Source organism: Myxocyprinus asiaticus, chromosome 48 (assembly GCF_019703515.2).
Source record: "Myxocyprinus asiaticus isolate MX2 ecotype Aquarium Trade chromosome 48, UBuf_Myxa_2, whole genome shotgun sequence".
Lineage (NCBI taxonomy): Eukaryota > Metazoa > Chordata > Actinopteri > Cypriniformes > Catostomidae > Myxocyprinus > Myxocyprinus asiaticus.
The window spans coordinates 5,886,730-5,900,535 of record NC_059391.1 but is presented as its reverse complement, the minus strand read 5'-3'; the positions used below and the strand labels follow the sequence as shown (position 1 = coordinate 5,900,535).

Genomic DNA, 13,806 nt, shown 5'->3' with positions numbered 1-13,806 from the left:
CATGTTAATGTTAATTTCTGCTATTATTATTATTATTTATTATGCATGTACAATGGAATTTGAAAAATCAAATTGACTTTTATTTTTGTACAACATGTTTACACAACAAGAATCATTATGAAAGAACCACATCATAATATTCAAAGTGACCCAGGATCAAAGTAACATGTGAAATGTAAAGCAGATCATTATATTTACAAACTGTATAATTTGATTACTTACATTCATGTTGCTCAAATGTAAATGTTTTATGCTAAGTGTATATTCTTTTTTTAAAGAATATACATTATAACTTTTTATATATTTTACTTATTTATTTCTTTATTTTACTTTTAGTTCACAGTCAGTTCTATTATTCAGGTTACAGATGCTGGAAAAACACTATTTACATTAACAAAAACAATTAGCATGCTAACAGTTGGTTTCATTGCCTTCCAGGAACAGAAGATCATCCTCATCTAGAGTCACATGTGAGAATTCCTCCATTGTGTCTTTTTGTGGGTGCTCTGGACTTACTGTAAATAAACAAAAATTTACCTAAATATCCCCCACTTAAAGAGTGTAAAACTATATATATATATATATATATATATATATATATATATATATATATATATATATATATGCACAGTACATATGTATACAGTGTATATAGTGTGTGTGTATATATATATATATATATATATAAACAGTTCTGTTTTTTGTACAGTGACAATGTACAATAATGATTTTTGGTTAGCTAAATTCATAATATGATGATAAGCTTGATGTTTAATCTCATAACATTATTTTTGTTTTCCTCAGCAACCTTTGGATACTTGTTATCATATTTAACACATGTAAACTATGTTTTACCTTTTCGTTGATCTGTTTTTTGAGGTAATTAGGACAGAAGAGCAGATATAGACATTGTTCAAATACGGATGTGAAAACTTTTATGATGGGAATGAACACGGAAACTATACTCACAGTCTTCTGGGTCAGGACGCATGCACAGAGGAGAGACCTCACTAAACACGGCCATCATAACCTGAATCAAACTGTGCAGGTCACACTGCATCTGTAACAATTACAGTTCATTTATTAGTATGAGAGATCATAAAAAATGGGCACAATTCAAATATTGTGACTCATCGGGTGGGGTGGGGGGTACAATTCAGTTTACTGATCAAAAACCAGTCAAAATTCCACAAATCTGCCTGTCTCTGTGATGGAGAGCCTGTGAATTGGTCTCCATCATGGAATTTTACTGTGTTCCATGGACCTATTTACTGTTTTCCAGAATCAGAATCAGAAGAATCAGAATCAGCTTTATTGCCAAGTATGCTTACACATACAAGGAATTTGTCTTGGTGACAGGAGCTTCCAGTGTACAACAATACAAAAACAGCAGCAAGACATAGATAATAATAAAAAATAAAAAATTATTATACACATACATACATACATACACATGGGTAGTGCAAATCTAATCCAATCTGTTATGTACAGTGCAAATGTTTTTTTTTTTGTTGTTGTTGTTTTTTTCAGAGGAATGAAATGGCAGAAGAGGTTGGATGTGTTGAATAAATATAAAAAAGACTAAACTGTATTGCACATAGTTATTGCTCAATGGGGCAGTTTAACTGTTCATGAGATGGATAGCCTGAGGGAAAAATCTTTTCCTGTGCCTGACGGTTCTAGTGCTCAGAGCTCTGTAGTGTCGGCCAGAAAACAACAGTTCAAAAAGGTAGTGGGCAGGGTGAGTGGGGTCCAGAGTGATTTTTCCAGCCTTTTTCCTCACTCTGGAAGTGTATAGTTCTTGAAGGGGGAGCAGGGGGCAACCAATAATCCTCTCAACAGTCCGAACTGTCCTTTGTAGTCTTCTGATGTCTGATTTCGTAGCTGAACCAAACTAGACAGTTACTGAAGTGCAGAGGACAGACTCAATGACTGCTGAATAAAACTGTATCAGCTGTGTCTGTGGCAGGTTGAATTTCCTCAGCTGGCGAAGGAAGTACAACCTCTGCTGGGCCTTTTTCACAGTGGAGTCAATGTGGGTCTCCCACTTCAGGTCCTGTGAGATGGTAGTGCCCAGGAACCTGAAGGACTCCACTGCTGCCACAGTGCTGTTTAGAATGGTGATGGGGGTCAGTGTTGGGCTGTTCCTCCTAAAGTCCACAATGATCTCCACCGTTTTGAGCATGTTCAGCTCAAGGTAGTTTTGACTGCACCAGACAGCCAGCTGTTAAACCTCCCTTCTGTATGCAGACTCATCGTCATCTCGGATGAGGCCGATGACAGTGGTGTCATCTGCAAACTTCAGGACCTTGACAGAGGGGTCCTTGGCGATGCAGTCATTGGGGTAGAGGGAGAAGAGTAGTGGGGAGAGCACACATCCCTGGGGTGCACCAGTGCTGATTGTACAGGTGCTAGAAGTGAGTTTCCCCTGTCTCACAAGCTGCTGCCTGTCCGTCAGAAAGCTGGTAATCCACTGACATATAGACATGGGAACAGAGAGTTGGAGTAATTTATTCTAGAGTATAGCTGGGATGATGGTGTTGAAAGCCGAACTGAAGTCCACAAAAAGGATCCTTGCATATGTCCCTGGTCTGTCCAGATGTTACAGGATATGATGCAATCCTATGTTGACTGCATCATCCACAGACCTGTTTGTTCTATAAGCAAATTGAAGGTGATCTAGAAAGGGTCCAGTGATGTTCTTCAGGTGGGCCAACACCAGTCTCTCAAATGATTTCATGACCACAGATGTCAGGGCGACAGGTCTGTAGTCATTAAGTCCTGTGATTTTTGGTTTCTTTGGGACAGGAATAATGATTGAGCGTTTGAAGCAGCATGGGACTTCACACTGCTCCAGTGATCTATTGAAGACCTGTGTGAAGATGGGGGCCAGCTGGTAAGCACAGGATCGAAGACACGCTGGTGAGACACCATCTGGGCCTGAAGTTTCCTTGTCTTTTGTTTCCAAAAGATGCGGCTCACATCATCTTAACAGATCTTAAGTGCAGGTTGAGTAGCAGGAGGGGGGATGAGGGGGGTTGCAGGAGGTGTTGGTGTTTGTGTGAAGTGAAGGTCAGAATGGGTGTGGGGTGTGAGACTGGGCCTTTCAAATCTGCAGTAGAACACATTCAGGTCGTCAGCCAGTTGTTGGTTCCCTACAGGGTTGGGGGTAGGAGTCCTGTAATTTGTGAGTTGTTTCATGCCACTCCACACTGATGCAGGGTCATTAGCTGAAAACTTGTTTTTCAGCTTCTCAGAGTATCTTCTTTTAGCTACTCTGATTTCCCTGTTCAGTGTGTTCCTGGCCTGATTGTACAAGACTTTATCCCCACCCCTGTAAGCATCCACTTTGGCCTGACGAAGCTGCCTGAGCTCTGCTGTAAACCACGGTTTATCATTGCTGAACTTTAAATAAGTCCTAGTGGGAATGCACATATCCTCACAGAAACTGATATATGATGGAACAGTATCTGTGAGCTCGTCCAGGTCTGTGGCTGCAGCTTCAAAAACACTCCAATCCATGAAATCGAAGCAGGCTTGTAGTTCCCACTCTGCTTCACTGGTCCATCTCTTTACAGTCCTTACTACTGGCTTGGTTGATTTATTGATAATTTCTGCCTGAAGTTTGGAAGATGAACCAGACAGTGATCAGAGAGTCCCAAAGCTGTTCTAGGGACAGAGCCATATGCATCCTTTATTGTTGTGTAACAATGTTCCAGTATGTTCCTGTCTCTGGTGGGGCATGTGATGTGCTGTTTGTATTTGGGCAGTTCACGTGTGAGATTTGCTTTGTTAAAATCCCAAAGAATAATAATAACTGAGTCCGGGTATTGTTTTTCTGTGTCTGTGATTTGATCAGTCAGCTGTTGCAGCGCTGTGTTCACATACGCGTTTGGAGCGATATACACACTCACCAGAATAAACGAGGAAAACTCCCGCGGCGAGTAGAAAGCTTACAGTTAATAAAGAGCGCTTCCAAATTAGGACAGCACATCCTCTTTAACATTGTTACATCTGCACACCAACTTTCATTGATATAAAAGCATGTTCCACTGCCTCTCATTTTCCCTGTTAACTCCGTGATGCAATCCGCTCTGAACAGCTGGAAGCCCGGCAGATGTAACGCGCTGTCCGGAATGGCTTCACTAAGCCAGGTTTCTGTGAAGCACAAGGCAGCAGAGGTTGAAAAGTCCTTGTTTGTGCGGGTGAGGAGATGTAGTTCGTCCGTTTTGTTAGGAAGAGGGCGGAGATTCGCTAAGTGAATACTCGGCAGTGCTGTTCGAAATCCGTGTCGACGGAGTTTGACCAGCGCATCGGCTCATTTCCCTCGCCTGCGTCTCTTGAACAGCAGAGCTGCATCTCCAACTAAAATGTCTAGCAAAATGTTTGAATATTCGAAAACCTGGAAAATATTGTCTGGTATATGCTGTTGAATGTTCAGCAGTTCGTCTCTGTTAAAACTGACTGGAAAAAGATTACTAAACACAGGACAAACAAACAAAAACAACAAAAGAACTGAGGAGCTCCACACTGAGGCAGCCATCCGCGGCGCCATCATGATGATTTTACTCACCATTTTGCAATATTTATTGGGGTTTAATTGTGCAAATGTTTTTATCTGTCCTATTTATTGTATTCATTGGTGTTGTTTTTAACTCTCATTTTAACTCATGTATTTATTCTATGATTTTGTATTTAAGAATGGGGAGGTGAAGGTTCATTTTATTTAAAATAATGGTTTGTTCCAATTAGCAAAGGCGGGCAAATTGTGTATTTAAACCAGCCGCCACTAGGGCAGAGGAAATATGGCTCATGGATTGATTGTGTTTGGAACACATGGAGAAACAAGGTTGTTTGCACTGCTTGAGTGTCTAGGACTCCGGCCTGCATTGTTGAAGGAGGTGTGTTGATACTGCTTTAGTACCCAACAGTTCTAGTTTTTAGACTGTTTTTAAATGACTTTGTTTTATTTGCTCTCAACACTATTTATTTGCACATTTGCACCTCATAGACGAAGTAAACATCTTTTTGGAATGCCATTCCTTCTCTATGGTGTGATTCTCCTTGTGACTGCCTTGGTTGCTATCACAGTCTCATCTGCGGTCTTGACGACATTAAGGGACGCTTGAAACATGCTTTGCTTCTCTCTCATTTTTAATTGTTTTGCAAGGTATATTTGTTATGTTTCTCTGTTTACTGTTTAATTTCAAAATAAACTAATATTAATAGTAATTATTATTATTATTATTATTATTGACCTACTGACACACAAATCATGGCTAGTTTTAAAAGTGATCAATAGCTCTTTGAAATCATCTACTGGTGGAATCTCCAAACTGCAGGAACTGAATTTAGACTTTGCATCGAGAATAAACGTTATCAAACGTCTTAGCGCAATGACCTATTTCTCAGGAAAATAGCAAATTGCGCTTTGCGCCACTTCATAAACACCCACAGTTTTCATGTATACACTCACAGATAGCGCAAACACTCCCACCTACATCAGTAGCGCTTTGCGCTGGCAAACTGGAAAATTGCGCTTAGAATAAACGATCTCACGAAAATTGGATAAGACATTGCGCCTATGGGCGGTCACAAAAATAGAGCTCATAGTGTTTTATTGAAAACACCGTCTAAGGTTGTTGTATAGTTTAATCCTAAATTTTATTGGTGCTAAGTTAAAACCACTAAAGTAACTTTAAACCAAAATCATATGATCACCAGTCACATTTGCAAAAAAGGTTTAAGTAACTAGGTTTGAAGGAATTCTACATTTAAGTCTTAGGGCCTTTGCACACAAAACGTGAATTTTTGCAGGAAGAAAGCCTTTTTGATTGGGAACAATGGATTCCTATGAGGCAATGCACACATGGAGCGGACATTCACGTGCCAACAAAGCAAAAAGTTTTACGGTGTGACGTTTTTTTTCTTCTGTGATGTTGTTTGGGATTTGTGTTTTATTGTGCATTATATGGACTCTTGGAGTATTTAGATCTCGTCACATTTCATTAGTTACATGTAGGGTTTTGAGGCAATGTGTAACACAAATAGATCTACATGGCAATAAGATACAATCAGCATTGTTGACATTTAATTTGAAGGAATATTCTGGGTTCAGTACAAGTTAAGCTCAATCGACAGCATTTGTGGCATAATGTTGATTACCACAAAAACAATTTAGACTCGTCCTTCCTTTTCATTAAAAAAGTAAAAATCTGGGTTACAGTGTGGCACTTCCAAAGGAAGTGAATGAGGCTAATCCGTAAACGTTAAAATACTGTTTATAGGTATAGCCACAAGACCTATATGTGTGTTAACATGATTTTAGTGTGATAAAATCGCTTACTTACCTTTTCTCTGTAAAGTTAGTCAATTTTACATTGTTGCCATGACAACATTGTCAACAAACCTTAAACGACCACAAAAATGCCAATTTAAACAACTTTACAGCTCAAATAATTCACAAGTTTTAACAGAATAATTCATTAAAGTGCTTTTCTAAAATTATAAGCTTCACAATTCTGCCTTTAAACCCTCCAAAAATTGGCCACATTCACTTCCATTGAAAGTGCATCACTGTAACCTTGATTTTTGCGGGGGGGTTTTTTATGAAAAGTTTCCTTCTTGGGGGGCACAAGCATTCCTAATATTCTATGAAGCAGTCATATATGCATGAGCCAGTCTAAACCGGCCCCAAAGAACGCCCAGAACGTCCTGGTTACTTGCGTAACCTCCATTCCCTGATGGAGGGAACGAGACACTAGGGGTCACTCTTGGGAGCCCGAGACACCTCTGGTCTTTGATAAAAGGCCAATGAAAATTGGCAAGTGGTATTTGCATGCCACTCCCCGGACATACGGGTATAAAAGGAGCTGGTATGGAACCACTCATTCAGGTTTTATGCTGAGGAGCCAAGACAAGGTCCGGCCATTTCAGCAGGTAGTTCAGCGTTGTGGCAGGAAGGACACAACGTCTCATTCCCTCCATCAGGGAACGGAGGTTACGCAAGTAACCAAGACATTCCCTATCTGTCACTCACTCAACGTTGTGTCGATGTAGTGACACTAGGGGTACCTATACGAAACGCCACAACTGGCTGAACTGTGTTACGTGAACTGGCGGTGTGTGACAGGCAGACAATTATGTGCCTCGTAGCCAGCGCACCAGGCCGACATGTAACCTCCCCCAATATAGTTATGAGTGTCGAACGGCCCTTTGGGGACAAGTCGACTACCCAAAAGATAGAGACAGGCTACCCCAGTCGTGGCCTCTTTTCCCCTTCTTTTTTTCCACTCCCTAAAAAAGAAGGGGGAATATCCAACTGGGCCACCAGGTCTAGTCAGGGAGTGTCCCTCCCAAGGGGAGAACACTGTGGAGACCACACCTCCACGCAGTTTGCCAACAGGGAAACAAATTAGCGGAAGATATACATCTCATGGGGTTACCTTACAGGGAATTGCCACATGCAGAGTACCTACCCCAGAACAGGGCTCTTAGTTAGCATGTGTACTGGGCTGGCAGTGAGTCTCCGAAAACTCGACTGCCACAGGGTTCGGAGGAAGTCAACCAGGGAACATAGTTTGTGAACACTACTGGGAATTAATGGTGCACGTCTTCAGCTCAGAGGAGGTGAAAGGCGCTATGTGCAAGCAATACACCCGGCCGGCTATCCCGGGCTTATCCGCTTGTATTGCGACTACCTGGGACGAAACCGGTTCCACCCGGAGGTTGTAGAACCTTGCAAAGGTGTTGGGTGTTGTCCAGCCTGCTGCTCTGCAAATGTCTGTTAGAGAGGCACCCCTGGCCAGGGTCCAGGAGGCCGCTACACCCCTGGTAGAATGGGCTCATAGCCCTACCGGGGGCGGCACATCCTGGGCATGATATGCCATAGCTATGGCGTCAATGAGCCAGTGGGCGATCCTCTGCTTGGAGACAGTGCTTCCTTTCCACTGTGCACCAAAGCAGACAAAGAGCTGCTCAGAGATCCTAAAGCTCTGTGTGCAATCCAAATAGATGCGTAAAGCATGCACCGGACACAGCAATGACAGGGCTGGGTCTGCTTCCTCCTGGGGCAGCGCTCGCAGGTTCACCACCTGGTCCCTAAAAGGGGTCATGGGAACCTTGGGCACATAGCCCAGTCGGGGTCTCAAGATCACGTGAGAGTAGCCCGGACCAAACTCCAGGCACGTTTCGCTGACAGAGAACGCTTGCAGGTCTCCTACCCTCTTGATGGAAGTGAACATAGTCAGGAGGGCAGTCTTCAAGGAGAGTGCCTTAAGCTCAGCTGATTGCAAAGGCTCAAAGGAGGCACTCTGTAGACCCTAAAGAACTACAGAGAGGTCCCATGAGGGAACAAGGCCTGGTCTGGAGAGGTTCAGCCTCCTGGCACCTCTCAGGAACCTGATGATCAGGTCGTGCTTCCCTAAGGACTTACCGTCCACTGTGTCGTAGTGTGCTGCTATAGCAGCAACGTACACCTTCAAGGTGGAAAGGGACAGCCGCCCTTTCAACCTCTCCTGCATGAAGGAAAGCACCGATACGACTGCGCATCTCTGGGGGTCTTCTCATCGCCACTTAAAGGCATACAGGTGCCACGTCGAGGGGGCCCTAGCCTGAGTGATCGTGTCTACCACTGCAGGTGGTAGACTGCTTAGATCTTCCGCCTCCCGTCCAGTGTGCCAGCGTGTCTATGCCAAGAGGTGCCTCGGTCAGGGCGTACCAGAGCAGGCAGTGGGAGGATTATTGGGAGGCGAACAGTTCTACCTGTGCCTGTCCGAATCGACTCCAAATCGGCTGGACCACCTGAGGGTGGAGTCTCCTCTCTCCCCTGAGGGTAACCTGCCATGACAGCACATCTGCTGCAGTGTTGAGGTCGCCTGGGATGTGAGTGCCTCGCAGCGACTTGAAGTGCTGCTGACTCCAGAGGAGGAGACGGTGGGCGAGTTGTGACATACAACGAGAGCGCAGACCGCCTTGGTGGTTGACATATGCTACCATTGCCGTGTTGTCTGTCTGAACCAACACGTGCTTGCCCTGGATCAACGGCCGGAACCTCTGCAGGGTGAGCAGAATTGCCAACAACTCGAGGCAGTTGTTGTGCCAACGCAGCCGCGGGCCTGTCCATAAGCCGGCGGCTGCGTGCCCGTTGCAAACAGCGCCCCAGCCCGTTTTGGAGGCCTCTATCGTGATCACGACGCGCCTGGAGACCTGCTCTAGGGGAACACCTGCTCGTAGAAACGAGAGGTCGGTCCAAGGGCTGAAGAGATTGTGACAGACCGGCGTGATGACCATACGATGTGTCCCGCGGCGCCATGCCCATCTCGGGACACGAGTCTGAAGCCAGTGCTGAAGCGGTCTCATATGCATCAACCCAGACGCCATATGCCCCAGGAGCCTCTGAAAGAGTTTCAGTGGAACTGCTGTTTTCTGTTTGAACACCTTCAAACAGGTCAGCACCGACTGTGCATGCTCGTTCGTGAGTCCAACTCCGACAAGATCAAGACCGCCAGTTTGTCGAGCTCCTGCATGCTCAAGCCGAGGACCGGCAGGCGATCCGGAGCCTCCTCAGCCAGGAGGCGTCCTCAGCCGCGACCCCGGACACTCCCATGCCGTTACCCCCACCAGCATTACAGAAAATGGGGGCGGCGGATGACCCTGAGGCCTTCCTGGATTTGTTTGAGCGGACCGCCGAGATCTGGGGCTGGCCGCTCGGCCAATGGGCAGCCTGACTGATCCCACTATTGTCCAGGGAAGCCCAGCTCGCGGCTCAACAACTGCCAGCATCGAGCCTCCTGGCCTACGGTGATTTAAAAAGAGCCATCTTGCAACGGGTTGGTCGCACTGTGGAGGAAAGTCGTCAACTCTTCCGGAGCTTGAAGTTGGAGAGCTCCGACCACCCATTTGCCTTTGCCCAGCGGCTCCGTGACGCCTGCCAAAGATGGCTGCTAGCGGGGGATCGCGACATCCAGGGAATTATCGACCAGGTGGTACTGGAACAGTTCACAGATCAATTGCCAAAAGGGACAGTGGGGTGGGTCCAGTGCCACAGCCCGGCGTCGTTGGAGGAAGCTATCCGACTTGCGGAGGACCACATGGCGGCGATCCCGAGGGCGGAAGAGCCCTCCTACATTTTCTCTCCTCCCTCTGTTTCTTCCCCCTCCCCTCTCTCCTCTCATTCTGCTCTCTCTCCAGGTCCTGTTCCTGCCCCACGCAGATGAGGAGGACCTCAGCCCCTGAGACCAGTTCCCCGGGTGTGGGAGGCGACACCTTCCCCTACTCCAATGCCCCGCCGCTTTCCCCCTCAGGGGGGGCACCCGCCGACGCAAGTGCAGGCGTAGCGCCTGGGCCGGCCTGCTGGAGGTGCGGAGACCCAAGCCACTTCCGAGATCAGTGCCCTCTGATGGAGCTGGGGACGGTGGTGCGGGTCTTTGACCTCCCACAGGCTGCCCCCGACCGGGCCGGAGCGTACCGGATACCGGTAAGTGTCAAGGTGGGTACTCACCAAGCGTTGTGGATACCGGTTGTAATCAAACCACTATCCACCAACGCCTGGTTCAACCCGAGGCATTGGTCACAACTAAAACGGTGAAGGTGAAATGTGTACACGGGGATATTCACAAGTATCCGGTGGTGACCCTGACAATTACATTTCGGGGAAAAAAGCATAGAGTGGAGGCCACGGTTAGTTCCCGCCTCACCCATCCGCTGATTTTGGGGACTGATTGGCCTGATTTTAGAGTCTTATTAAAGGGAATTTGCACGGATGGGTCCTGTATGAAAATAGGGAGATGTGTGATGTGCGATGCTCTGGCAGGGGAGGCGGAGCCGTCCTCGACAGCTCCACGTCATGATGATGAGAGAGAGGGAGAGGCTGCAGCCCCTCCCCTTCTCAGGGAATTCCCTGATGGGGATTTCCCTTTGGAGCAGTCACGAGACGAAACCCTCAAACACACCTTTGACCAAGTGAGAGTCATCGATGGTCAACGACTCCAGACTGACATCTTCCTCTCATACCCCTATTTTGCAATTATAAATGAGCGGTTGTATCGAGTGACACAGGACACTCGGACCAAAGAGGATACAACCCAACTTTTGATTCCAAGGAGCCGTCGGGAAATGGTATTCCAGGCAGCTCATTATAATCCCATGGCGGGTCACCTAGGAGAAAGGAAAACACTGAACCGTCTAATAGCCCGTTTCTATTGGCCGGGCATTGGCGGCGATGTCCGCAGGTGGTGTGCGGCATGCCGCGAATGCCAGCTGGTTAACCCACCGGCCACCCCAAAAGCGCCAATGCGCCCTCTCCCTCTGATCGAGGTCCCCTTTGAAAGAATTGGAATGGACCTCGTCGGGCCATTAGAACGGTCAGCAAGCGGACATCACTTTGTATTGGTCCTAGTGGACTATGCAACGCGATATCCGGAAGCAGTGCCTCTTCGCAACATCTCAGCACGCAGTGTTGCGGAGGCACTCTTCAAAATAATCTCCCGGGTGGGGATTCCGAAAGAAATCCTCACCGATCAGGGCACAACATTTATATCACGGACACTACGCGAACTGTACGAGTTATTAAATATTAAATCGATTTGCACCAGTGTATACCATCCTCAAACGGATGGCCTGGTGGAACGATTTAATAAAACCCTCAAAAACCACACAGTACAGCTGTCTGTCATTCTCTCTCTCTCAAACTGTCGTCCCCGGCCGCCTTTATCCCTCGCGCGCCCCATCAGGCTGATTGGGGACCGGGTGTGTCTCATTCCAGCCCGGCCCTGCCCTCATCAGCTCTACATCGTAGTACTCTTCTTTTTGTTGCATTTTCAGTGCAAACATACTACTTGCACTACTTACACTACATAATGTCGTAAAATAGTGCAGAAGTGTGCGGTTTGGTACGTACCTACTGTTCTAGTGTGGATGAGAGGCGTAAATGTAGTGAAATGAATGTGTTGTCAAACGAAAATTTATTAGTGTGGACATAGAGTAGACATGGCCTTAGACCTAACGTGTTTTTGGGCTAAAAAAAAACCTTGATGCAATGCAACGAATATAACAGAATGCAGGTGTCTCGAGATGTGCGGCTGTTCTTTTTAACCCAAGATGCAACGGTCAAAGAAGTCCATCTGCAAATACACGTTCGGTGTGAACTGCCCCTTACATGTCTCCACTCATTCAGGTAGGACAAGCGGATCTCTCCATTGCTGTTGACGTGGCTACTGGTCAGCTACTGGTCATCATTTCACGTGTGGGTTTCACAAAGCAGATGGGTGCAGTGCGTGGATAACTTTCCTCCAGCCACAAACACACTGGAATGTTGTAACATTTCCCTGAAACACAAAATAGAGAAGTCGTTTGCTTGTTGTACTTTCAGACAAACATAATCATGACACATCTTCATTGTATTACTGACCATAATAATTTGTTGCAAAATGCCAGTAAAGGCGAATTATCTTTGAGGGAATCTGAACCCATCACTTACCTTTAAATAACACCATAACAGTTCCAGTCAAACTCAAGTTCTTCACTGTGCCATCATTAAAGACTATAAAAGAAATTGAACAACAGTTTAACCAACATACTTAGCAGGGAAAAGTTGAGAAAATTCCTTATGTAAAGCCTAACCATTATAAAAAAGTAATGTTGCTGTACTATACTGTAATGGTATGAGAAATTAATACCATGAGTCATTTTATAATGGCTTTGAACGTGGTTCATACAATCAAAATTCAGGGTCGGAACTTGTTTTATAACGTGTTACAATGAACAGAATCATACATTTGAACAATGCAGTTGACAAATGCTCACCGAATCTGTCCATCACCGCCTCAAGGTTTTTGTGCTGAGACAGAACTGTCCAGATCTCAGACAGCACCTCTTTCCTGTGGTCATATGTCTGAAAACACATTTCACATTATCTTTAGTACATATTTAACTGCTAGTTACACCTAAAACCAGATTCTTCAATGCAATGGCGTATTCTCAGTGGCAGAAAAAGATGATGAAAGTGACAAAAACAAACCTTCCAAAATCTTTACCTTGGGAAGAATCCTCTTTAGATCCTGAACAGTTGTAATTGTCATGACTGCAAATTAAACTCCAATCGACAGGGGGAAACTGTTAATCGGATCTTGAATACAGAATGTTTAGTGTGTGGTATTTTTTTTCATATCAGGAACTTTAAGAAACCCAATGATCCTCCCTTCAGTGCAATAAACTGTGTTATTGTCAGAAACAGCCAATAGAAAGGCAGTGTTGTGCAAATGAAGACAGCACAGGTTATGAACTAAAGGGCATTTGGAACAAATAAACTGCAGACTTCATGACTTGTAAATAGACATGGTGTATCTGTATACCCATAAAAGCTTTTCAGGTGACAGTATGAGGAGGGATTGTCCATTCACGTGAGGTGATTGCTGATTGATATACAGACTCGTAAACACACTCTTACACTGATAAAGCCTGTGTTTTTTTTTTAATCTTTTATTCCCTCATTAAGAAATCTGCACTACTATCTTGATGTCCTACATATTGTTTATAGTGTACAGTTTGATTTCTTTGACCTAATTTATTATCAAAAGAAAACACAAATTTCCACCCATTGTTTATGGACACTCAGATTAACTCTTGTGTTTGTATGTAGTATGAGTAGAGAAAGAACAACAAAATCTTCAATAGTCCTCAGTATGTCTACAAATATGACTGCTTATGCACATCTGTACTGTGCTAAATAGCTCTGGAAAAAATCAAGAGACCACCGCAAAATGATCAGTTTCTCTGGATTTACTCTTTATAGGTATGTGTTTGAGT

At 45.1% G+C, this 13,806-nt stretch overlaps 1 protein-coding gene across 1 annotated transcript; it reads right to left on the bottom strand.

Moving 5' to 3' along the window:
• Positions 1 to 724: 724 nt before the first annotated feature.
• Positions 725 to 13,079, bottom strand: LOC127437086 (tumor susceptibility gene 101 protein-like). The gene is given in 6 exon segments (XM_051691738.1): positions 725 to 1,060; positions 12,158 to 12,226; positions 12,229 to 12,326; positions 12,479 to 12,541; positions 12,805 to 12,892; positions 13,035 to 13,079. Coding segments are annotated over 6 exon segments (510 nt in total). The 3' UTR covers positions 725 to 913.
• Positions 13,080 to 13,806: the final 727 nt, after the last annotated feature.